This window comes from Fundulus heteroclitus, chromosome 4 (assembly GCF_011125445.2).
Source record: "Fundulus heteroclitus isolate FHET01 chromosome 4, MU-UCD_Fhet_4.1, whole genome shotgun sequence".
Lineage (NCBI taxonomy): Eukaryota > Metazoa > Chordata > Actinopteri > Cyprinodontiformes > Fundulidae > Fundulus > Fundulus heteroclitus.
The window spans coordinates 22,062,410-22,090,106 of NC_046364.1; the positions used below are offsets into that span (position 1 = coordinate 22,062,410).

The 27,697-nt window shown below is 40.0% G+C and overlaps 2 protein-coding genes across 8 annotated transcripts in view; one reads left to right on the forward strand and one right to left on the reverse strand.

Moving 5' to 3' along the window:
• cep89 (centrosomal protein 89) overlaps positions 1 to 27,697 on the reverse strand; it is a 75,151-nt gene that overhangs the window by 20,330 nt on the left and 27,124 nt on the right. The window lies entirely within an intron of this gene.
• zgc:165481 (uncharacterized protein LOC100073327 homolog) lies at positions 73 to 23,433 on the forward strand. The gene is made up of 2 exons (XM_036136277.1): positions 73 to 157; positions 21,686 to 23,433. The coding sequence occupies exons 1-2, from the start codon at positions 94 to 96 to the stop codon at positions 22,429 to 22,431; spliced, it is 810 nt and encodes a 269-aa protein (XP_035992170.1). The 5' UTR covers positions 73 to 93; the 3' UTR covers positions 22,432 to 23,433.

Consider the following 27,697-nt stretch of genomic DNA (forward strand, 5'->3'; position numbering starts at 1 on the left):
ACACACACACACACACACACGTTCCCCCACAAACACACACACATGCAAACAGGAATGATATGAGGAGTGTTGCTATGAAGAAGGTGGACTTAAATGAAGGACAGCGTAGCAGAGACAAGTGGAGCGGAGGAGGGGGCGTCACACACACTGGGACAAGGTGAGGAGTAACGGCAACACACACACACACACACACACACGCTAGTCTGTAGATTTCTCATGCAAAAGGTGGTGGTTGTGAGCACGTCGGGACTTTCCCTGCCTTTTCTACCTGGAGTGTGTGAGCATCCGGCTGTGTGTGTTAGGCAGGTAACATTTTCCTTGAAGGCTCACGTTAAAGGCTCTGTGTTTACCAATCAGCAGCTGTTTTTTTGCTGCAGACACTTTTGAACTGTTGCTGGTGGTGCGGCACGCACTCATACAAGTGGATTACGTGGTACAGCAACGTTAGCCTCTCCTAATGTAAAAACAGCGACAAAGAGGCAAACAGGTGAGATCTTTGAAGTAGAGAAAGACACCAAAAGAACAGATGCTGTGTGTTTGCTGCTCCGCGTTCTGAGGCATCAGGGCTGAACGGCGCTTTCCATTTCTGGGTGTGTGTTTCTCTTAGTTAAAGCATAAAACAAACATCTATCCCCTCCGTCTGTACATAAGACATGTTGAATTGCTGGCTTTTCAAAGGGTGACGGACACTTTCACAAAAGCAGCAAAGCGAAGAGCCTTTTTTTTTCCAAATGTATATGAGTTTTGAAGCTAATTTGCCAATTAAAGTGGCTGTGCTTCAAAACTGCATAATTACTCATTTTGTTAAACCAGAACGCAAAACTAGAATTGAAGATGAGAGGACCGCTCTGATGTAATAATTCAAACATTCACCAAAAAGCAAATTTCACCCCTGACTGCTCCCGTCTGTTGTTTGAACAGAGCCCAAGAAAAGACGAGGACAAAGCAAACAATTTTAACAGAACACAATCTTAATCTACAGTCCTGCTCTCGAGGTCAAAACAGAAACTTGCCGCCGTACCTTTAATGTGAGCGCTGGGTTTTTCTGTCATCTATCTGCAGGCTTCTTCAAAATGCCGCCATATAGGCTTTAACCTTAAAGTTAATTGGGGATTTTTATTTGTGACTGACCTACACAACATAGGACAGACTTGTAAAATAAGAGGGAAGGAATACGTGGTTTAATACATGTTTTACAAAGAAGTATTTGTGATGTGCATTTGTGTTCGCCCTCTGAATGAACACTTAGGGGAACCACCTTTTGCTGCAATCACAGCTGCAAGGAGCCATGGCCGTCTCAGCCATGATCAGAATATGCTATGATCTAAACTATTCCACTGCAGCTCTGGCTCTGTGTTTGGGACAGTGGCGGCTGGCCAGTAGGGGGCGCTCGGGCGCCGCCCCCTTTAAATCTTTTAGATAATAAATGATTTCTGAACTGAAAAAATCTTAGAAATGTATTTATTCATACTGTGTGTCCAATAGACATGTTAGAATTTATTAAAATAGTAAATACATAATTCTATTTAATTGCTCACATTGTGCACACTTCCTCCTTTCCTATGTGCGGGGCGCCGGTCTAATGTGAGTGAATGTAGGCGCAGGAACTTGGGCAAGCACGTGATCTGAGGCTGACTTTTAATTGGTTATCTAGGTTTTTGCATAGGGGCGCAGAGCTCTGCGCCCCGGACACACCTATTCTGTTGCGTCATTACTGGTAGAGTGTCAGTACTGGCTAATTTTTTTAAAAACATTGTGTGATTGGACAATCCCCGATTCGACTCAGCTCAGCTGCAGTTCGTTAGGTTGATTCACGGTTATGCTTGCAAAGTTGAGTAGTTTCAAAATGAGAGAAAATTCTGTTTTGTCTTTACAAAAAAATGCTTTTACAAAGCGTTCACTTGAAGAAAAAAAACAGGATAAAGGAGCTTGGACCGGATCGTCTTAATTTACAAATTCAGCAGCAGGCAAGTGATCTCTCCACTCCATGGGTGGAAAAAGCAGTGTAGGTAATAGTCAGTCAGTGAAAAAGCGTTGGATACTCAGTGTAGAAGACCATGAAAGGATTGCTGCAGAGGTGAGTTGTTGTGGAAAATCACTGTTACACTGGTTTATAGTAATGTTATTTAATATATTAGGAAGATGTGCGTTGTAGTTAGAAATACCTTTAGTTGTGTCTATGCTGTGTAGGTATGTTGATATAATGTTTGTCAGCAACATATTTTATTATTTAAGTTGTACTGAAGTTTATGGGTAATGGGGAATAGAACATTTGGTTACTGAATTTTGTATAATCTTGTCCCACAAAAATGCTGTAACACATTTCATAACACAGCCTTAAAAAATGGCAGAAAATGTTATTAAAATCAGGAAAACAATCTAGAAGAAGTCTTTTCAGAAACTGTCCCGCTCTTGAAGATCTTCATCACCACACCCATGACCACAGCTGAAAGCTGAAAGGTGCTTTTCAACTCTGAAAAGAATCAAGACTTTTCTGAGAAACTTAATGTCTCAGGACAGGCTGAATGCATTGGCCATGTTGTCAATGGAGAAAAGACTAGTCACAGAGATGACTGACTTTAACAATTAAGAATATAATTGAGAAATTTGCTGGGCAGAAGGAAAGGAGGGCAAAATTTATGTTCAAATAGTGCTATTTTTTAAGATTTGCTTTGTTTGTTTTTCGTTTGTTTGTGTGCGCCCCCCTCAGTTTTTTTAGCACCAGCCGCCACTGGTTTGGGAGTGGCGGTCGAGTTCCTCTACGAGTGAATTTTATCTCCACCAATCTTCTGACCAGCTTCCCTGGTAAAAGAATGCAGGCCCGCAGCATGATGTTGCCATTTCCACGATTCAAAGGATGATGTTCAGTGTTAAGTTGTGCCATGCCCTCTCCATTGCTAGGTCATCGTTAAGCCCAGACTGACGGAAAACCCGATATTCAGCCGTTGACGGTGTTGCACTTTAAAAGGTTTATTAATAAAACAAGAGACCCTGGTATAGGCAGGAAAAGCCTGAGCAGAAACCTGTCAGTGATAATTGCAGGCAGCTCACAGCAGGACATGACAAGCAGAAGGGTTGAGACTGGAGTCAGTTCTGAGAGGCAAACGCGGGTCCTACGCAAGAGGTTGACAGAGGCAGGCAGATCCAAAGGGCTGGGCAAGCCTCGTGGTCATAATATCAGTCCAGGTCCTGGCCAGAAAGCAGAAAGCAGCGTAGATGTCCGACATGAGCTGGGCAGTACAGGAAAAGCCGTGAAAATGTGATCAAAGGGGAAATGCTGGACATCTACTTGCTATGAGGCTTTCAATAATGTGGCCCTGACAGACTGGAGAACCACACTATATATGGGAGGGAGAACAGGTGAATGGCATGAGGCTGATTGCAGCTGCAGCAGGAGGAGCACAGGTGCAGCAGCTCATCTTGATCTTCCCCACAACCAATCTGCTTCGTTGGTTGGTCTTGACTGATCAGGTTGCACTTTCTGGCAACTGTGGCTCGATGGGTAGAGTAGTTGTTATGCAATCGCAAGGTTGTGGGTTTGATTCCCCCATCACATGTCAATGTTCCCCGGTTGCTCCCCATAGGCAATAGATTGTTATAACTATATAGCATAGTTTTCCTAATATCTTTGCAGCTCTGGCTCCTAAATTATGGAATGCGCTGCTGCTGATGGTCAGGCAGGCCCCATCTCTTTCTGGTTTAAAACTCGTTTAAAAACACATTATTTCTCATTGGCTTTCAACCCAGAGTGAGTTAATATCTGTGTTTTAATATTGCACTTTTTCCTTTTGCATTTTTGTTTTACTGTTTTATTGATGTTTCTGTATTTGTACAGCACTTCAATCAGCTGCTAAGTTGTATTTTAAGTGCTTTAGAGATACATATGCTATAGTACGGTATGGTATATCATGTAGTCCTAGTTCGGACAGTGTAAAAGGTCTTTGGGTGACATTAGATTGACCTAAATAATCTTGTAATTCAGCCTATGCTCTTGAGGTTGTCCAAAATTAGTATGAAGATGGCATGACAGTGTTTTCAAGTATTGTAGCATTTATATGTATGTGAATACATGTCAAACGTCATTCTCTTTTGAGTCAACCTTTGCATTCTTCCTCTACTGAGAAAATCTCAGAGTGGTTCTTAGTCTTTGAAATAGTACACTGTTGCATAAAGTGCTATTCCTAACTGGTACGTTATGAATTCTCTGTCCACTGGAAAAGTAAACACAGGATTTAAAAATATATAGTAAAATCTAGGTTTCCTAACATGTAACTAATATAGATGTGGCTAAAAACACTGTGTTCCGTGTGCTACGGAGAGCTGAGTCAGAGTGATGAAGAGTACTGATGAAGAGCCAGAGAGACAGACAGACAGACACCAATGATGCACCTCTGACCAGCTAAACACACACGGGACAAGAACCCAATCAAGTCAACGCACACGTTTGTTCCACTTATTTGAAAATGGGTTGTTTTATTGGATAACGGCTGATTCAGTCCTGAATTCCAGCGAGAGGAACCCACTGGCCAGACAGCTCCTGTGTGAGCCACCGCTGCAGATCCTTTCCAGCAGAGAGACCTGATGGCACATGGAGCCGCACCTTAAGCTGGTTCCAAGGAAGTAAACAGCAACCTAAATTGGAGGCACTCCTTCTCCTCTGAAGTGATGAAGCTGTTTGTTGGCTGAGGCATTCCTGTGCTGGGATACCCCTCATACATTTTTCTAAACTTTCCCTCAGACTAGGCATTTAGAAATCCAAATTTTGCCCCTGAACCATGAGTTTACCTTTCCAGAGAATGAGAGAGACCATTTGATAAAGTTAAATTCTATGTCAGCTAATGGAAATATGAAAGTTTGTCCTCCGACCCTTTTGAACCCCTGGTTAGATTTCATGTTTGTTTATGTCTTGTTAGTTAATTAATAATAATACTGTTATTACTAACTGTCAGGTTATTGTTTTTGTGACAAAATGCAATTGAATTTACAGTTAAAGTATTAATAATGTGTTCTCTTAATGAAATCTAGGCACCCTTTAGACAAATTTAGATAGATTTAAGGCTGATAACATTGTAGTTAATTTAACAGATAGGACTTATACATAGTTTGAGCACAATAGTAGTGAGATTTGATCCCACCTACCTACATTGCTGTACATACTGATGCCCCTTTCTCAATCTCTCTAAGCAACTTATTCAAATTTGTTGCCAATGATTTGATCTAGGCGAGAATGGGGGCAAGAATACAATTGTACACAGCACTTTACAGATTTTGCACGTTACAGATTTTTACTTTATTTTTGAAAAACAGGTATCATTTTCCTTCCGCTTCACCATTATGTTCTACTTCGTTTTGCTGTCACATCACATTCCAAGAAAATACATTTAAGTTTCTGTTTGTAATTTCATGAAAGATGAGAAGGTTTCAGCGGCACTATGATTATTTTTGCAAGTTGCTTGACAAATTTCAAAGAACCAGGCTTTTTAAAACAGTTTCAATACATTTTTAAACATATTAAATTTGACTGAAAACGTTATCATTTCTCTCTCTCTCTCTCTCTTTGCGTGATGGTGGTAGCAATTAACTGAAACGTAAACAAACCGATGTCTTCTATTCAGGTTTTTTTGACATATGCTTCACAGATTTTCAATAGTTAATAGCGAGTAAAAGTAAAACTACACACATACACACAGAACCTACATTACCGGATGGTGTAAATGATCATCATTTGCTGATGCCTACATGTGCCAAGCCCTGTCATGTTTTGTATAATCCTAAAATTAAAACCAGGAACAAAAACAGTATGCTGTCATTGCCTTTTTATTCTACAGCATAATTTTCAACAGGCTCTTCAGCTAAAAAGCAACATATTTCATCTCAGACATGTCACCTCACCAAGCCAGAAATGTTGTGACAAACTGACGGAAACCAGATTATTCCATTTTCCATCCTGTCACAAAATGTCGTCTTCAGCGCGAGCCACAAATCTTTTTGTTTCGCCGGCGGGCAGATTTTGATTATGTACAGATGTTTCACTGACATTTGCATCTTTTAACTGCATTTCGTGGCCACGTTACGCTTCTATCGGCAGGCAAGCATAGTTAGACGCAACACGTTTCACACTGTGGTTTTCACTCAGCCAACTCCGGGTTAGCTGTGCTCCGGGGAAACAGACAATAAGCAAAGTGCAAGTGGACGAGTCAATAACCCCTGAAAGAATTAAGTCTTTGTTGTGGCGTTTAATAGCATAGATATCAGAGATAAAAAGAAGACAAAAGGTTGAGAAAGGTTTTGTAAAGGGAGATCTGAAATGGGTCTAAATGAAAGCAAAATAAAAGAATAACTAGAGAGAAATGTTAGAAATTAAACCGTGGATGTGCCATTGAACTATTAAATATGCCTCTGCAAAGCAGTTATTCCCCCATTAATTCCCTGTTGTGTCCAGCAATGAATGCAAATGGTGCTGTCTGTTCCAGAGCCATAGCCAAGAATCCAAATGTCTCGGGGCACACAGGGAGGAGTGAGGACACCAGCGTCAGGCCAGCTGAAGCTGTGACATTTAGCTTTCTTTACAAGCTGGGCTGAGCGACACACACCCCAAACACCCAGCCAGCCCTGCCAGCTGCAGCCCAAGGGGCGTCTGCCTTCTCAACGAAGCAACAACCAGAATACTGATTACCCAGCAGATTTACTTTAACACCAGTAAAATGTGTGATATGGATTTTGTCACAGGGTATCATGGCCTTAGGGTTGCTGCAAGCACTCAAAAAACATAGTTAGCTGTTGGTTTACCTCCAAGTTATTTTTCTTTTGTTTGGTTACATATTTAGTCAATGTGAAGCTAGGTTCCCCACGCTGAAATACCGAAGTTGGTCTGTGATTTGTAATGACTGGTCCTATGCTAAATTAACAAATAATTTCACTGTTGACTGTTTGATCACCTGTAGCTCAGCATCTTCAATACTTAGACTGAATGGTTCTGCACTGAAGAATAATTCTTCAAAACGCAGCTTGAGTCTCATAAAAACTTTAATTCATACAGTATATGAAAACCCCAAATAAAATGTCAATGCTTTTTTCTTATATATATATATAACAGGATCCCTGCATAATTTTCAAGGCAGTATTCCATAGTTTTCTAAACTCAAATTTCCAGAGTTCTTCGTTTTGTGGTATAAATAAGGGTTTTATGATATTGCTACAGAGGCAAGCTTTAAATGTGCCAACAATTGTAAAAAGCACTGGCTATAAGGAAGAGGAACTAAAGGCTGGAAATAGGGAAGGTAAGACTCTGTAGGAACCCTGATATTTGGCCCACATTAAATTGAGGCCAAGCAAAAAAAACTGTAAAAACAGGACAAACCTGGACTGCATTGATTATCAATATGTGGTATTTATTTATTTCTTAAAGGTGCCATGACATCAATGTTTTAAACTATTTCCTGTAGTTCATATTGCTGCAAATATAAATTCTCAGGAGAATTTCATTATGAAAAATGATGTCACCTCTTTGTAGGGGGTTGTTTTGACAGGCCAGATTTCCCTCCTCGGTAAAAGGGTTGGGTACGGTAATGATATGCAGCTCTACCTTGTTGACTTCACTCTGATTGGCTTCAACCATATTTGGGAAATTGTTCAAACATGTCCACACCTGCCCTCGCCCCCTCCATCCACACCTCTATTCTCAGCACAACACTTTGCCATAAATCCAAATGATGGTATTATTGCTAATGGAAGTATTTGTGTTGTAGGATGGTGTACAGGCGAGGCCAAGCTGACCAAAGGCTTTAACCTGGCCACACCATTCACCATCTACACAGTGGGACTGAGCTCTGCTGCTTCAGACCGTGTTCATACGTTTATCAGATAAACAGCATTTAGAAATTAAATAAACGTATGGGTAATGACAGTGTTGTGGTCGCCACCTCCAGTGTTGGTAGCAAGGTTTTTTTCAAAATCAGTTTGTTAGAAAACGTTCTGGAAACAGCTTCAGTAAAGTGCACTGAACATTACAGCGTCGAATTGGACCGCAGTGAAGTCAGTTTTAGGTTGGATGTTGGGTATTCACGCTCCGTGGCTTTGGCAGAGAGCGAGCAGACAGAGAGCAGCAGCCCAGATCGGCCTCCCTGTATCGGCTCCAACAGGAGGCATACGCTGCCAAAGCTGCACATCCAACCTAAAACTAACTTCACCACGACTCAAATTGGACTTATAATTGTGTGGAACTTCGCCATAAATAACTTCAGTCACTCTGATTCTCTCATCCTTCGGCAGTAAGTGGAAACGTCCATTCGGTTTTGAGCAGCCTCGGACATAACAGCTCCCCTTGTTGGTGACCATCCTCTGCTCGAGTGGAGCAGTCAGACGTGCTAGCGCGACTCGCCGTTAAATTAGCCGGTGGGTGTATAAGCAAGCGGGAGGTGGGGAGAGGGGAGGAGGAAGGCTGTTTGCTTGATGGTGTGCTCTGATTGGAGAATATGAATTACATAGAAAGATAAAAGCTGTCCGCCCACGATCTGGTCCTTTGGTACCCGTTCTTGACATTCACACGGCCTCATCACTTCACAACACATCATATTATAACCCCAAAACCACAGTAAAGTTTTATTGAATGTCATTACCCAGGGTACTATTAATGAAAGAACTACCAAAGCCCAAAACACACAACTAAAGCATATCTGACTCTTAGGCTTCTAAAGAACTAAAATCTAACACATGATAAAAACGGCTTTCTTAATTCCAAGTTACAGAGGTAACCAGTAAAATAATGGAGCCTGGTTAGAAGTTGCTGATGAGCAATGCTGATAGGAGTCAGATATCTGTTCAATAGGCGTAGGGGGAACAGCACTGGGGTTATGGAGCACACATCCTGCAGAATGCTGGGAATGAGATTCGATTTGCTATCAGTCTTGGCTTTGCTCTGAAAAAAATCCAAACTAGCAGTAGACTACTCAGTTTAAAGGAATCAAAGCTCATGTTAAATAGCAAAGGTTTTGAATGAAAACACTAATGACTGTGCTGTGCTTTTTATTTGATCGAGGACTATTAGTTTAAGGGTCACGAGTGCATCTACACTCTAAAAATGATTTACATTTGATTGCATGATCTAGTTTCCACACAATCAAAGCCAGCTGAAGTTGCTCCTTTAGGTGTTGCATACCACCTGCACAAAGGCAACCCTCGACATGTGCACTGCTGTAGCTGCTGCATGCTGCAAGCAGCAACTTTTACAATCTCACTGCAGAGTAAAGCTGTGGCCGGAGCTAAATGCTGCATTGTAAACACTCTCCTCCCATCTGACCAGCTTGTTGTTATTTTAATTAACACCTCACAATCTCAGTAACAACATCATGTCCCTTGATCCCTTCCATTAATTCACAAAATCAAATGCTACTTAAAGCCCGTGAGGCAATAACTCTATTCAACAAGCTATAAAGCGTCCGTGCATGTATAAACAGATTAACCTTTTCGGCTCTAATTAGGTGACTCTAGCATCCGTCTCAGTCCATGAAATAGAGGAGAAACTGGTTCACTGCATGGAGGAAAATGCTGACAGGAAACACAGGACTTCAATAGATTGAACTGGTTTGCAAAGTGGCGAAAGGTGAGTGGATAGTGTATTTTTACATTACTCATCTCTGGGTGGCAGACTGTACAAATGTATTTCTTTGTTTTAATTGGCATCCAATGCACTAACCGGGTTGAATTTTAGGGTCCGAATATTGAAAAAAGGAAGGTATAAAAAACAGCTCATACTTAAAATTAGATGATTGAGACAACGTACCGGTATGCGAGATTTCAAAACATTATGCATGATCCATTTTTTTAAATTTTGCCCTGCAAGCATCATGAGACTGCTGGATACAAAGATGCAGAACACAGTAGCTCGGAAAGGTTTTGACACAGCAAAAAAAAAAAGAAGCTTAACCTGGATAGAGAGCACATGGGAACATTATATGCCTATAAAAAAAGACCAAAAACCGTTTGATCATGACAAAATAAGGTTATATACACCAAGAGTCCATCCTGAAAGTGTATTGACAATCCTTTTTAATCCTAAAAATAACCCCAGCACTGGGCGCGATGAGCAGATAGAAACAGACATGGCGTCATCTACAGGCAGCAAGCCAGATGGTGATTAATAAATAACACTGAACCGAGCCTGCGCCTTTTTGGTATAGGCATATAACGTGGCTATATACCTTTAAGAGCCTTAGTACCGCTGGACGTTAAAGCTCTGATGGCTCTGTCTTTTTTAAATCTCTTAAAGGTTTTCCTCCAAGATTGCTCTGTATCTAGCTCCATCTAGCTTCCTATAAATTATGAGAAGCTTTCCTATTCCTGCTGAAGAATGAATCTTTCCACAACATAATGCTGCCACCACTGTGTTTCACCATGCAGATCTGGGATTTAGGGTTATGTGCAGTGCTATTTGGGCCACAAAGTTATTAGTAATAATAGTAATAGTGATATCATCTTTATTGTCATTGAAACATACATTGAAACATACATTACAATGAAATTTGTTCTCTGCTTTTAACCCATCCCCTAGGGGAGCAGTGGGCTGCCATGTGTACATGGCAAACAAATTCTTGGCTGATTTTCAAAGACTGAGAGAACCCACGCATGACGATAAAAAAAAAAGCATCTCCATAACGGTCTTGTTCGTACAGCGTGTTGTGTCTAGTCAAGCACAACACAACACATACAAACAGATTTCCTGCAGGAACATTCAGATGCCAGATGGGAAATCTCGCATTACCTCTCGAGATCAAACGTGCGTTCAGAGTAAATAAACATGGCAAACGAGGAAGAACAATGGCGATAGTTTATGGACAAATTTGAACTGTGAAAAAACATTGCAAAAAGAAAAGCTGTTGGTTAAAGGAATGGAGACAGCACGGTTTCCCTCACCTCGCTTTCTGATTGGCTACACGTCACATTCAACAGGCGGCGGGCTCGTTTGTCCTCTGATAGCACTCCACAAACTAGGATATCAGGCCAAGACAATCCAACGTGTTAAATATCCCAGATTTCAAGTTGGAGCGGTCCTGATGTCTTTCCATGTGGACCAGATCACTCTTAATTCATCACACACAGCAGGTGTGATGTGTATTAGTCATAAGATTATTTTAAGCAGCATCCTGATAACTGGGACATCCTCAGGATTGTCGGAAGGGGAAGATCGGTGCAAAAATTGGCCTAATTATCTATGAACCTGGCATGACCCAACAAAGGAGCTACATTGGACAAATGATATCTATAAGTTGCATTAGTCTTGCATTCAGTGGTTCATTTACCTTTTCAAACTGTTTATCGTTTTCCTTTCACTTTTTTTTACTACTTTGTCTATCAGATGTCCCATGTCTATCAATTTAAATGCCCATCAAACATAAAGAAGCTTGTGTTATCAGCATGATAAAACAGTTTAAAAAATTTCAGGGGTATAAATGCTTTTGAAAGCACTGCAAACACAGTGGAGAGAGTGCCTGTCTATCTATGAGACACAACGAGTCACTGCTCAGGTCAATCTGCACACACTAATTAACCAACATGCAGGTTTATGTACTGTGGGAGAAACATGTAAAGTCCTGCCTGGACAGGTGAGATTGTGACCAAACACAATCATGCACTTAACACTTGACCTAGCGTTAATATTTGTTTTTGTCACGCTTAAAATGATAATCAGTACCTTGTAAAAGCAAAATGTTAAATTGGGTATGAAAGCATGATCTCTTCCCTGTGGAACAGCGCTAACGGCACCCCACAATGCTTTCAGCGAGCAGTTGGCTACAGTGTGATCTGTTGCACCAATAAGTTGTTCTTGTGAGCTGCATTTTGATGAGGACATAAAAGAATTCGACACTTTGATGTGGCTGTTTTCCCTTTTAGAGCTTGTTGTATAAATGACACACTAAATCTGCAGACACAGTTCAGAGCTACTATGTATACAGAAGCAAACAGGGACGCACCATCCCTGGCTGGTAACCCCTGCTGCCTGTGCCACTAAACGTTTTTTTTTTTTTTTTTTAAAAAGCTGCACAAGACATATCATTTCTATAACTGTGGAGAGATCAGTCAGTGCAGAACGTAAAGCTCTTTAAAAAGGAATATTCCCTTTGACAAGCCTAGTCCTTATGTTGAGATTAGAGCAGCGCTGCAGCTGCAGCAGGCCGTGTTCTGGGTATTTTCTCTCTGCCTTATACTATCCTTCCCACCTGCATTAGCTGGCAGGAAGCCCCGTACCCAGTTATAGGTCACATGCATTCCTGCTTATGCTCAAGAAATGCGCATTGATGGGCATAATCCTGACACACTGAGCTACTAAAGCTACCTGATTATATTTGGGAAGCTCTCACTATTCTCATGTGCCTTTCAATTGATCTTATAACACATTTATGGAATCGTGTGTTCAAAAGTGGCATGCTGGAAAAAAATGAAAAACAGAATCTAACCAACAGCACGGCACAAGAACAACACATCATGCACACACTTGCAAATATTACAGTATTTCTATTATGTGGTCATTCCATTTTTTGCCATACTGTTTTGATTAACTTTTTTATGAATCCCTCTAAGTCCAGTTTGACAAGTTCTGAAGGGATGTTCTGTACGATTTCATTCTCCGACTGGTTACTGGGACGGCGGTTCTGATCAGGGCGTCCATATCTGACCGTTCTCAGTCTCTGACTAAACTAAAATCCTGATCTCTGTTGTCCGTCTTCTTTCTCAGTGAGCTCCCTCGCGCAAAGCTGTACAGCCGCATTTTACACACCCAGTTTTTTTTTATCTTCATTTTGTCGTTTCCACTATTCATGCTCATGGCTCACAAAACTGTACCGAAGGCTGAGTACATCATTTTGATTATGCAACAAATATGGGGTTTGCCTCAAGGTTTAAGGGCTGTCCTGCCTTCCTTAATGATTTCAAAAAAGAGAGACTATCCATGTTTAAATTATGTGTTGCCAAGACATTACAGGAACGTTTTAACACTAGACAGGCCAGTTATTAAAGCACAGGGCCCTAAGAAGATTTTCTATTAAGGGCCCAGTTCTAGTTAGGGACACCAATCCTAACACTAATACCTGTTTAGAAGCTTGATTGTTGGTGTGGTTCACTTTTAACACCTCTCCTTTCATTAACTCATTGTATAGAGTTTTGGAGGAGGTTTAAGTTTAATCGTCTGCACTTTCAAGTAAATCACAGAAAGTTGTTAATGATTTATGGAAAGCTTTTTGCGGTTACAGTATGCATTGACAAACACTCCTCCATTACGATAAGAGAAAGAAAAATGAAATGAGTATGATTACAACAAGTTTGTTGGTTCCTTTATATTGCAAATATGTTGAAATTTTAACCCTAAAAGAACTTTAATTCTTTCAAACTTGATATTCAGAAACATATTAAAGTTTAAAATTAGATTCGCAGACAAGAAATAACATTAGAAAGGAGCAGCAAAGGTCGGTTATGCCTCGGCCTGGCTAAGACCAGAAAAATGGACTCAGAGTCCAGAAGTCATTAGTGACTGAGTTAAGTGGGACAAAATCACAATATTTCTCTAGACAGTGTGATACTAATAGATTATAATGTAGTATACTACAGTATTTGAAGGTTATTGAGTTTTTAAAACTATACATGTTTTTGATTGTATTAACTTTGAGGCCGATATGGACTGCTACCTGGTCTCATCAAATGCCTATTCTTAAAAAACTTGGATCTGTATGTAGAAAAAAAAAACTTGAAAATTAATTGAATATTAACACTTGATAACCATTTTATAAAGTATACATCAAAACTTGACAGATACTACAGACAGAGATGAATAAACTGTTTCTGCTTTTATGTATTTCAGGATATAACTTTTTAAACTGGCAGTCTATAAAAAGCTAACAATTAATGTGAATATTGTGACTACAGCAATATAAGCATAATCTTTAGGATCAATTCGGAGCACATCGATAATCAAGACTTTCTGACAGCAAAGTTCGACACTTTCAATCACAATCTACTCAGATGAGAGACTGATAAGAGAGTGTACGTTTGTGTGTTTCACAGGGTCTGGGGGTGGAGGGCTGAGAAACGGGACAAAAGCAATAGAGAGCGTTTCATCTTAATTGCCAAACCGTAGAAAAATCATTAAACCGACAAATACATCAGAAAATTGGCCAAATTTGACTTTCTAATGGTGAATCCTCTATGATTGGTGCACATGATCACTTTATTGTGCTCTGTTTTACAATCTGACCATGGTTGTAAACAGCTTTTGATTTAGCGCTTCAACGTATGTAGTTCTTTGGAAAAGCTGATATAAAAACGTTAAAAGCATGTTGTCGGCGTCTGTTGGTGTGAAAATGCCGGATAGATTTTGCTTTAATATTGTTAATCAAAATACAGCCCAACACCAGACTAAACCTGGGAATAAAAACATTCTCGGCTTTCCATAACGTGATATAGAAATATGGCTATAATTTGACCCTTAAACCACTTGGATACAAAACTGCATAAATGTATTTGGTGTAAATACAATCCATGAGATTAAGGCATTTCTATTCATTTATATTAAATAATACGCTTTTTCACTTTAAAAAAAAAATACATTTGTCTGTTCAGCTATTTATTAAAACTTAAGTGAAAACATACATTTCTTTTTTTTGGAAAATGTAAGGTGCAACACAAAGTATTCATCTTTTCTCAACCATGTCTTTTCTTTTTTTTTTTCTTTCTTTTTTTCTCGAGCATCAGCGATACATTATATCGTTTTAATTACATGAGGCATGATACTCATATTTATATTTTAACCCCGCATCCCAAGAACATGTTGGACACCAATCCATTAGGAGTAGATAATTGAAGGTAATACAAGCATAAACAAGAACAGTGGACAAAAACAAAGTTTGTTTTACATACATATATACTGTACATCCAAATATATAGACACATATGAGCGTACATAACAAAAAGAGCATATACCTCAGCTCGCCAGCACTGAGGCTGTGCACTAAACCAGACATGGTACACATGGGTTCAATCACAGATACAGAGAAAAATGTGTCCCTGGACCCCCTTAGAGTATATTTTATTTTCTCTAATTGTATGAAGTATGTCAGGTCACTAAACCACAAAGACGCTTTGGGTGGATTTTTTGATTTCCAATGCAATAATATTCTTCTACGTGTAAGCAGCGTTGTGAAAGCAATTATCTTTCTATGGCCTTCCCTTAGTGTTGTATAGCTTCTATCTGTGGCACCAAATATGGCCATAACTACGTTGGGTTGAAGATTAGTATTCAATGTTTCTGACAGTGTTTTAAAGATGGTGGACCAGTAGGTTGCCAGGGCTGGGCATGACCAGTTAAATCAGCCGGAGTGTTTCTGTCACATCTTGCATCTGTTAGGATATATTTTACCCAGTCTTGCTTTGGAATAGTGGATGCGATGTAGGACGAAAACATACATTTCTGTTACTGTATATGTTATTTGCAAAATTCAACAACAGAAATTACAACAGTAACCTAGCAGTACTTTCACTGTTTCATGTTAGTGAGATTTTAAATTGTCTTAATGTAGTCCACTGGCAAAAGGATGCTGTTTAAATCTGCATTTTATGTTCTCAGGAAACAAACGAGTTGGAAAACCTATGGAAATTCAAAACATTCTCACCAGTCCCATTTTCCAAAGTGCAACGTCTTTAAAGTGTGGTGACTGCTGCAGAAATAATCTCATACTTTGTGTCTCAGGAAACTTTTGTCAGCAAATGTATGCCTTTGGCTTTATTAGCAGGTACAGCTAGTAGTCGTAGTCAGCTTGCATTGAGCACAGCAGTTTTCCAACTTGCAACCAGAACATGGTTTAACTGCGTCATTCCTACATTCCCATTCTAACATCAGGGGTAAACAAGTAGCCGAGGACGCCTATTCTTTATTGACTGCTCTCTGCTTCAGTTTCTGTGGGGAGTTCTTGAGATATTCTACGCTGCATTTCACCATGGGGCAGTTTGTGCTTGAAGCTGAGTTCAAAGAGTATGAACAGCTCATCTTTTGGCCCGTTTCTGCCTGTGAGCTCTGCATCGATGTAAATTAGCTTTGTGTTTACCTTGTAAATATTTGACACCTTAATGTACCACTATGGCCCCACAGCTGTGGAAAAGCCTTCCTGGAGGCCTAAGGGCAGCTGAGAGTTTGGGTGTTTTTAAAAGGAAACTGAAGAAGCATCTATATTCAGTCCGGCTTTTGGGTGAAGTTTATAGCTATTTATTTTTATGGTATTCTGATTTCGTATCAGTTTTAGTTATTTAGTTGTAAAAAGATCATTATTATCTATGTTTTATAATTATATTACTATTTTAGTTAATAATCTTGACAATTATGTTGCATGTTTTTTATATTATTATTATTATGCATTATTTGGAATTTATGGTTAACAATTTACTTTTTTGGAATAATATACCTATGTTATTTTTCTTTCATGATTTATCATTCTTATTTATTTGTTGTATTGATTTTATATATCAGCATTTCACTGATATATTTCGCTGAGCTATACAATTATTCCCAGTTTCTCATTTTCTATAAATGATGGAGTTATCTTCCCCCCAATTCTTTGTCTTCTTAATATAAATTTTATTGTTTTATCTGTTTACTTAGTTTATTTAATTCTAATGTGTATGTCTCTGTTGTGGTTTTATGTTTATCCTTTAGATTTTTAACCTATAATTCAGTGACTGAGTTAAAGTGTCTTAAGTACCATCTTTAGTCTTTCCACCATAGTTTGAGAGCCTTGATTTAGCAATAATGACCATGTGTTTCTGGGGCAATTATGGGTCTATATAGCTTTAGTTGAGTATTCAGGCACAAGTTGACATGCATGTGATTAACCCATCAATTTATTATCCAACCATATTCAAACCAAGACGAGGCAGCATGTGAGCCCAGCCTCAAAGTGGACAAACTGAGAGCACCAAGCATGCCTTTTTACGCTCTTTGGCAGCTAAATCACCCAACAGTTTTACCACCTCAAACCCATTCATTCTTTGTTTTTGATTTCAATCCGTTTCCTCCAACAACTGAAAGGGTTCTTTTGAGCAGTAGCTGCTTGTAAATTCACCTGAACGTTTATCATGTTAATTTGGGACGACAAAATGTTCTCCATTCGAGTAATCAGCTAATGTCACATTCAATTTAAAAAAATACTTTATTAATGCCAAGGGTAAACTAAAGGTTGCAGTTCATATTATGCAGGTTTCTTCACAGAGTTGTTGTAGCTGCTGATGGCAGTGGGCAGCAAGGATGTAGTGGTCTGTCTGACAGCGGCGCTGAAGACGCCTCTGACAGAACATGACCACATGTGTTTTTAGCTTGAATTATGTTTGGACGCTTATTTACTGGACATCACTGGACATGTCTGCTAGTGAGGGCCATGAACGAAGTCTCCGTCAGCGCTTTGTATTTACTCTAGCCATCATCCACAACCCATTATGGGCTGATTTAAGGTGTGTTTCTTACATGTTTATCTTAACCTTGAGCCAGCTAAAGTTTGATGCCATGTACAGCGTGTGAAAGCCCTGGCAGAGCCATGTGTTACGAAGAGATTTAATTAGATCCCTAGATCAGTGCAGAGGCACGGGAAATGATTTCACCCAAATGGAGCGTCGAACTTGCCCAACTTCTCGAACGGCACTGCTGTCCCACATTTGCCTTGACATAAGGAGCCCACAACGGTTTTGCTCTTGAGATGGATAAAGCAGATTTTTCTTTCTGACATGCTTCAGGGGGCTATTTAACTCAGCAGACCTGTTGCTGAAATATTTAACAGTCAGCAAGCCAAAGAGGAGCCTGTTGGGCATTTGCCAATATAGAATTCACCTATTCGATGTATATTTTATGACCATGACTGAATGGATGACAGGTGTTGCTTTATGAATAGCGTCTCAAAGATAGGAAGAGGACTTGTTAATGCAATTATGTAGATGTTAAGTAAGAGGCAATATGTTGGATCAAACGCTTGCAGAAAGAAAATCAAATCAAAGTTTTAGCAAAGCTTTTTAACCTTTACTAATTAATTTTAATTAGCTACAGTGACCATCCTTCCCTTGCTGATTGTCCCTTTTAGAGAGTACATTATAGAATGCGCACAAGTCCTGCACCAACCCTTAGAAATGAATAATAGAAGAGGGACTGATTGTACTGCACACACAAAATAGGCATAAAGATACCGTAAAATAAATACTAATAAGTTCTTCACATTGACCACAGCTGCAAACAAGAACCATCAATGTCTTGAAAACAGCAGTTGCGAGGCAAACCTAGCCTGAGAGCTATGACCAGTGCTTGATTTGAAATAATGTTATGCTGCCATGAAAACAAGATCAAGGGACCATGTACAAACACAGTCTGACTGGCAATCTGGGCAGCGGGGCGACGGCTGTCAGACCGAATGACAGGATGCAAAGACCCTAACTGGCACATCGCTGTGTTTGTTATTGTAATAATGCAGCTTTTTGCTGGTAGTTCATTATGTGTCCAGCAGCTTCAGATCAAATAAACACGCTTTTTGAGTGAGGTTTATCAGGAAGGATGCAACAAAAGGATATACAAATGGATGGATGTACTTTCTTAGAATTTAAAATATACATAGACAATCCACCTGTAAAATTAGAAATATTTAATCTATAAATGTGCAAATTCAGCGTAATATGTAATATGTATAAACTGAAACAAGTTTATAAATGATCTTCTGGTCATATATGCAGTGCGCTTCTCCAGGAGCTCACAGTAGTAGAAAAACTGCAGGTGTGTCTTACACACCTGTCTGTGTGCGCATACAAAGGCTGATTATAAACTACCTAGCCGTAACTTAAGATGCGATAACACAAAAGTGTTATGAGCTGGCCAAAGAACCTTACATTTGTGTATTTTGTTTTAAAAGAACAGAAAAACAACGCTTTGTTAACCCAAATGGTACAAATCTGTGTTAAATACATATAAGAATCTATGAGTGATGGTAAGAGGTGAAACCTTCAATTGCTGTGTTACCTACTCAATGTTAAAGGACAAACTTGTTCTCTGTAGGAAGGCCGTGTTTTATATATTCCAATATTGTAAGAGAATACAAAAAACCTTACTGAACCTGACCGACCTTCTGCAAAGATTTGATTGAGTGGGATTTGCAACAGAACATCTTTGATAACCATCAAGGACATTTAAAAAGAGTCCTTTTACACAATATAATTTTCAATTATTCTGGAGAGCCTTCCTCAGCAGGAATAATACTTAGAAGCTTTTATTCTCATTAGTTTTCTTAGCAAATCAAAGCTTAGTTTGAAAGTTTTCCTGTCGTACATCTACAAAACATGTCTGATACCCTGAAGGTGTGTTATTTTTTTCTATTGTGAAGCAAACAACAAATAGATCAAAGTACCAGAATATATGAGTGTGCATAACTGTTCATCATACTTAAAGTACTTTGTTGATCCTCCTTTAGCAGCAATTCTAACAACTAGTGGTTTTGGGTCAGTCTCTCTGAGCTCACCACATCTTCCCTCTGGGATTTCTGTCCATTCTTCAAGGCTAAACTGCTCCAGCTCCTTCATGTTGGATGGTTTTCACTTGTGAACAGTGATCTTTAAGTCTAACCACAGATTCTCAATTGGACTGAGGTCTGGACTTTGACTAGGCCATTCCAACACATTTATATGTTTCCCCTTAAACCAGTCCAGTGTTGCTTCAGCAGTCTGCTTCAGGTCATTGTCCTGCTGGAAGGTGAACCTCCGTCCCAGTCTGAAACCACAGGCAGACTGAAAAGTTCTGCTCTAGACTATTCCTGTATTTAGTACCATTTATCTTTCCTTCCATTTAGACCAGTTTCCCAGTCCCTGCTGCTGAAAAACATCCCCACAGCATGATGCTGCCACCACCATGTTCCACTGTGGGGATGATGGGATGTGTTGTAGCTCCTTCAGGCTGACCTCTGGTCTCTCTGCTGCCTCTCTGATCAATGTCCTCCTGGCCCGGTCAGTGAGTTCTGGTGGGTGGTCCTTTCATGGTAGGTTTGTTGTGGTACCATGTGCTTTCCATTTAAAGATGAAGGATCTGATGGAACTCCAGGAGAACATCCCAAGAAGCCATATATTTGAGTGGAAGAACCAAAGGTTTCTCAAAAACCCCGAACTCAAAATCCAATATGGCATCTTTGTATATAATAGTAGGTGTCAGTAGCATTAAAATAAATAAATAAAAGTTTACAAATCCCACTAGTTTCTGAACTTAGAACTGCAACATGTAATTCCAACATTCAATTTTAAAAGTAGATGAAGTGCCACAAAAGTAGATTTACCAAAGTGAAATCCCAAATGTATTCAGAGTACATAAAGACAGCTCAATTCGTATGGAGTAAGGATGCTGTCAAAAAGATGTGTGTATGATTTTAATAATTCATATTTCTATGTCACAAAATGTATAAAAATTGAAATACAAAATTCTACTGTCGTATATGTGAGCCTGAAATATTTTGTGGGTTAGGATTATTCTTATGTGAGTATTAAAAGTGTTGAAATTACATCAAGGGGGGAGTATCGAACGAAGAGGAAATTGAGTATCTGGTGGCGTGGGAGGAGTTTGTGTAAGAGGTGAGTCGTCAGATTGACAAGTTTGGGTGGGGTTTGAGGAAGCCATGAAGATCTTTACCCCCCCCCCACACACACACACACACACACACACACTCCCCCGCATCCAGGAGCTGCAGCAAAGCCGCTAACTAGCATTAGCTAACACACTAATTAACGCTAAGATACTCTTTTTTTCTGATTGACCAATACAACTTCTTAGAATCTGTACACATCCTTTTGACAGCTTTCTTACTCCATAACTGAGCACTGTTTGAAAACCATGGAGTTAGAGCACTGCTGTAACGCTCAGAAATCATGTGTAGTAAATTTTGTCTGGTTATAAATTGGGATGAGAGTTAAAATATCTGCCTTGTTTATAACAATAAAGCATGCAAAAATGCCTACAGATACAACAAAATAAATCATATTGCTCTTGTACCTATCTTTAAGTTAGGGTATTATTTTACTTGGATGTTTAATTCAGGGTAAACAGTAACTACTTGCTTTGTTTTGCTGAAAAGCTTTCATTTTATCTAACATTCTTTCTAGGAAGCACAGATAAATCGAAACTAAATTTTGATTTAGCCAGACTATGTTTCAAAGGAGTGAGATGTGCTTCTCATTAACATGAAAAACTGAGCAAAGTGTTATTTGATTCAAAGGCAACTGAAGAACATTCCAAAACAAGGAAATCAAAGACCTCAACTCAAAGGTTGGTAATTTCACCAAACAACTGCTACAATGCTGCAGTCTAGACAAGAACTGAGAGAAAATGTTAAAGGAGTAGCTCCTTCTATCACCTCTCCCCACAGATCAATATCACCACTGGGTTTTGCTTTGCCACAAAGGGCACAGGGATGACACCCTGATCTATTTCCCAGGCCATAAATCATTCATCACCAGCAGGTACACAGAGTCAGAGCAGTCAGAGATGAAGGCAGAGTCCTGACCTTTTCATGCTGGAAACTAAAGCATCCTCTTGTTTCTGTCTGCTCTATTACGTCTCCCTGACTTCCCTGTTCAGCTAAACCTAATCATTTCTGAATCTAACCCTCTCTTTTCAATCTGTTCCCATATGTGTCCCCAGAACATGACTTGAAGATGAGCAGTCCTCAGGCTACGTCAGAAAACAAGGATTGTCCTCCTCCAGAGGAATTAGAGTGTAAAATCTGTTACCAGCGCTACAATGCAAACAACCGGAAGCCTAAGATCCTGGGCTGTCTGCATCGGGTGTGCTCCCGCTGCCTCATTAAGATTCTGGACATCACTGACGGAGCAGGCTGCATCCCCTGCCCCTTCTGCCGACACCAAACTGAAATCACCGAGTACCAGGTCTCTGCCCTGCCTGATGACGTTAACATCATGTCCCACCTGGCAACACAGGACAAGTCCTTCAGCTTGGACCAGAAGAGGGAGGTGGTCCTGACGCCAAAGAGTTTGTCCTCCACCAGCCCGTCTCATGACTCCTCAAACTGCCTGGTCATCACCATAATGGAGGTTCAGAGGGACTCACAGCACTCGCCGAGCCACAACGGCAGCTCGGATGTCTACGCTGACCAGAGCCTGGACTCCGTCTCAATAGGCTCCAATGGACCCACAGATCACGATGCACTGTCTAAGCTCTGTAACCATGTCCCACGCATCTTGGTGTGGCTACTTGGTTTCTTATACTTCGGTTCGCTCCCGCTAGGAATCTATTTGTTAGTGATCCAGAGAGTGACTCTAGGAATCGTATGTGTTAGCTTAGTCCCATCGAGTCTGACAGTTTGCCTAGTGTATGGGTTCTGTCAGTGCCTGTGCCAGGGCATGTGTGACTGCTTTGCCCGGGGCTGAGAGGATGGCAACTAGAGGACCAGGGATGAGGATAAAGCCAGCTCCAGAAAACAGGGAGCTAGGGTGCTCCTAAGTACATAGAAAGGTCCGAGCCGAAGACAATATCATCCTCTTCACAAGCTTTTAATAGCACACCTAGGAGGCAGCTTTGTCATGCAAATACAGGACCGTAGAGAAAAAGAGAACCCTGTTGTTAGCGATGTGCTCTGATTTCTTCACGCCTACTGCTTCGACATCAGTTTGGTCAAGAGGAACAGAGTCACTGACGAGCTCAGCCAGCAGCTGGAGTATACCTACAGTCCTGTGACGTATTTCTGTGTATGTGCCTGAATTGTTCTGTGACGTGAAGATGAGATGGTATCACCTCCTTTTTGGAGCAGGCACTCGATAATTTCAAGCAAGCAGCTTTAGGAAGAAATTACATGATTATACGGTGAAACTACTGATGCTTATTGAATATTTCTGATTTTGTTATGTTACGACAAACTTCCACGTATTCTATTGTAATTTTAGGTTACACACCAGCTAAAATTAGGGCATGATGGACATTGGTCAGAGAACGTCAACATTAAACTTTCTGACCTGTATGCGAACGACTAAGTGTGGAGAAAAACTAACCCTGCAATGAAATATGGTGGTGGCAGCATCATGTGGGGATGGTTGACATCTGGTGGTACAGGTAAACCAGTCAGCTGTTGATGGGAGGAAATACAAGTTAATCCTAGAATAAAAGCTGCTAGAGGCTGCCAAAGACTTGAGACTGGGCCGAAGGTACACCTTCCAGAAGGAAGAAAACACTGAGTATAGCCACTGTGGCTATCAAAGAATAAATCAAAGTATATTCATGGGTCAAAATGACCTAATTCAAATTTATAATTAGAAAATTGCTTTTTACATACACACTACATTTATTCTGACTGAACTTTAGCTATTTTACAAAGTAGAAATCTAAGTCTCTGTATTTGCAAAGCTGATTGAAACAACCCCCAGAACACTTACAGAGTTAATGCCAGCAAAAAGCATTGACGGGGGGGGGGGGGGGGGGGGGGGGGGGGGTAAAGACAGATGTATGCCACACTTTTCAGATATTGTTGTAAAAGTTTTGAAAAGCATATGTATGCTTTTCCTTTCCCTTTACAATCATGATCGACATTAAATGCAAATGAAGAACGTTCTAGAATGTGTTTGTAACCTATGTGGGAAAACTTTACGGAGCATGAATGCTTTTGCTAGGCAAAACATTTACACACAAATCAAATTCATGTATGTAAACATTTGAAATTAGAGAACAACTGTACCTATTAAGAATCAAGATTAGGTAAGGAGAATAAATCCTGTGAAAAGGGGTTATATATGTGACACAACCTAAAAAGTAGAATTTCTGACTAGATTGGCACATCTACTTTCTACCCCCCTATGTATGCATAGACTTATGCTAAATTAATTTTTGACCACACACACTAGACAAACACAGGTTTGTTTAACAAAAAATTCCACCCAGTTCTGCCTGGTGTTCAAATTAATTTATTTAAGCATTAATGTTTTTTCCCCAAAGGTGTTTTTCTAATAGCTTAATTTTCAATAAAATTTTTTACCGTGTCTATGAGACGTCGTACATTGATGCAGACAAGACTGATATCGCTAGCAGAAATTTGGAGAAAGTTTAAGACGAGCTTTACTAACTTCTTCCGATATCTGAGCTGTACTTCCTGTTCACAAGCAAGGTGGTTTATAATTTAAAGGTTTCATCAGCGTACAAAACGTTTGTGTGCTCAGAGCCAAGTGTGTGCCAAATAATTAGAAAAACTGCAACCTTCATGCTTTCACAGACTTAAACTCAATTTAATGTCTTTTGTGTATGGTAATAACTGAGGTCACTGGAATGATGTTATTATGTATTCATTGATGAACTCTCAGTAATAATATTGCAAAATGAAAATACTATGCATCAGAGTGTAGGTGCAGTGATTTAAAACAACCTCACATAAAGCCTATCTTTCTAAAGAAAATTCTGTTAATTCTTTTATGTTTTGGTTTGAACGCCACAAATGTGTGATTTGTTTGCAGAAATGACATGTTGATGCACAAACAGTAACATCAATCTAAACTTCAAGGCCTGACGTTTTAATATTCCTTTTTCATTTCTCTTCTTAACCTCTTTCTATCACATTTTTCTGCCTGTCTCAATACCCTCTCCAAGGTTTGTTTGTATTATATACGGTTTGCTTAGTACCACACAATTAAGTACAGTTGCCATGAGAGGATGAAATAAAAGGATCATTATTTTCAATACATAGTTTGTGTCTTTGACTCTGCCTACTGCGTTGCGCTTCAGATAAACTGAATGCAACGGGTAATGAAATGATTGGCATCATAAGTGGATCCTGTATACTGTGCTAGATGAGGCTTGGAGAGAGCAGCACGCTCTGATCATACTTCAAAAGTCAATAAAACTGATAGAAAAGGGAGTTCATTTGTGAAGTCAGAGCAAAAACATCCTTGTTGTCTCATTTCCAAGTACTTTAGGTCCAGGCCATCTGTGCTTTTGATGACTAGATTGGGACAACAAATCACAATCATCATTGCATTATCGTTGGGAGCAATGCTGCAATCGTACAGACATGCTTGGGTGCAATATCTGTACAGCTATAGTAGTTCAAGTGGCAAAACCTTTTTACCCCGTACCCTTGTAACATATTTGCTCAGCTGGATGGATTTTAACAGGCCTTGGTGCCAACAAATCATTTAGATTTGACCGAGATGCTACAGCTCACAGAGAGGGATGGGGACATCTTGACGAGGGTAAAGCTAATTGTTACAGTAGCTCCTTTTAAACGCCTCTCCACACCTCTACACTTTTAAACACAGAATTATAAAATTGCACTCTTCATATAATTAATCAGGGTGCAGGGTGTTCGCACGACAACAATCCATTAAAAATGAGATTGTTTTCCCGTTTCTATAAACACATCTACATGGCAAGGTTTTATTTCCAAGCTTCCCGGTGCTAAGAACCCTTTAGGTATCGCACAACCCTTTGCGTGACATGACGTATCAGCACAGCCCCCTCACGGAAATTAACGAAGATGTCTCGAGAGAAGAGACCACGCACTTTGTAGTACATTTTCAGAAGGCTTTAGGCCCAGATATGACTCTCATCATCCATGTGTGTTTCTGTCACGTAATGACGTCGGAGTTAAAGGCTGTCCCAATTCAGCACAGCAGTCCAAAGCTCCTTTCTTGCCCAAGGTAGAGTTCTTACTGTTGACCCTGTGAAAGGTCAAGGAGCTATTATGGGTTTTTGGATGGAGCCTCTGTCTACAGAGAAACGGAGACCCGGATGTTTTCAACTCCTTCCACTCTGGAACACGTTTTCGAATCAAACCGTTTTCAGAGAAAACACGCTGTCGTCATGTAGATGAACAGTTGAAACGCAACAACCATTTTCCCCAAACATTTTCCAAATTTTTTTCTCCAGAAAACATCATGTGCACAGGGTCGGGTCTTAACTGCAGGTTCTCACAGTAGCTGTTTGCGGCTGAAAAAGGCGATAATTTGCATAATAATGGGAGTGATTATTTAAGGAGATGAAGTGGTGATAAAGAACTTCACTGTCCAGATCAGCTTGGGTTTCTAACTCAGCAGACTAAACTGATAGAGGTACGTAGAAATTGTTTCACACTGTAAGAAGTGAAATAAACTCCATTCACTGTCTGCCTGCTTTCAAATAAATGGCCACCCGTGCCACAAAAATATAAGAAGTGAAACACAAATAATCAGTAGAGTGCATCAATTTCCTCTCTATTCTGTATTTTGACATACCATAAAAACTAAAAAAATACAACTGAAAGACAGGATCAAATTTTAAATCTAGGGAGGAACATATTCAGAACAGCTGCTCAGCAGTGTGGCTCATTCAAACTTGTGACTCTTAAAATATGTAAGATTTTCAGGTGTTTTCTAGGAGATGGACCAGCATGAATTTTAAATCGCACGTGAATAATTTAGTCACAATCTGCTTTCTGTTTATGCCACCAGGTAACTCACAATTCATGTACTGGTGAGACGGGAACAGGGGATCTGTTGCCCCCGTGACCTGATCTCAGATTTACTAAATTTTTACGTCCTCCGTCCTTCAGCTCATCCTGGTGGATGCCAAGGCGCTCCTTGGCCAGATGGAATATATCATCCAACAAGATTCAATGTATACGTACGTTCGATTGCAACAACAGTGGGGAATGAATAAATTTTTTTTAAATTTGATGCTATTAATGAGGTGCAGTTCTGCTGCCAAGTATCTTCATGTGAGATACGAGTAGCAACATTTAGCAGATTAATAAAAGAGAAGTGCTGGACATCTGACGTACTTTTCAATCCTTTAAACCAGCTGCGCTCAGCTGAGATTCGTATGCCTCTTCACTCTCTTTCTCAGCAAGCAAAATGCTCTCAGAACTCACAACAGTCACAGATACGAGCTTTGCCTGAACAGAAAGCATTTGTCATGTTGGTGCAGAAGGTCTGCTCACAGAGATTAGAGGAACAGATTTGACCGGGGAACATCCAGCTGCTACCACCATCTGTCCAGTCATCAGTTTAGATGAGTGAGCCAGATCCAGAAGTCCCCATAACTCTCACACTGCAGCTTTACTTCGCTCATGTTTTCACGTTGAAATACAATCCTGCTACTCCTACGGTGGACGCCCACCAGTAGATCCAGTGGCCGGCTCAGTTTTTTTCAAACAATAATCTTCTATTACATGAGCTGTGTTGTTTTAATTTGGAAATTTCCTTTAATTCCCTTTTTAGTCTATTCTTCCCAGCTGTAGCGAATATTTTTTATATCCTATAGCATCCGGTACAGGAATGGGGCCAATTTTAAACATCTGGAGAGTGAAATTTCACCCTTTATTCTTCCTTGCAAAAATAGATCAGACTCAAATCATCTGTGGACATAAAGTATCAGATTCTCGAATTGGATTTTGGTCTGGCATTTGAGTCTTTCCACCTCTCATGAATATGGTGTTACCTACGGTTCCATTGTAGCTATCGCTCTACATCTAAGGTTGATGTCTTTCTATAACCTCTGTTCCAGTTTCACTTCCCATGCAGCCTTTCACTGGTTTCCTTCCGTGATTGGCCTATATTCAGCTCCATCCATTGTCCCATCAACTCTGACCAGCTTGTCTGTCCTTGTAAAGGACAAGCATCCCCTGTAATGGGACATTTTAATACTGTGCTGGTTTTTGTGAGTATTTTTCTGAAAAAG

Excerpts from the sequence above, each read along its gene's own strand:
- zgc:165481 (XM_036136277.1), top strand. The coding sequence starts at position 94 with ATGAAGGACAGCGTAGCAGAGACAAGTGGAGCGGAGGAGGGGGCGTCA. Across the intron at positions 158-21,685 it reads GTCACACACACTGGGACAAG|AACATGACTTGAAGATGAGC; the intron begins GTGAGGAGTAAC and ends ATGTGTCCCCAG.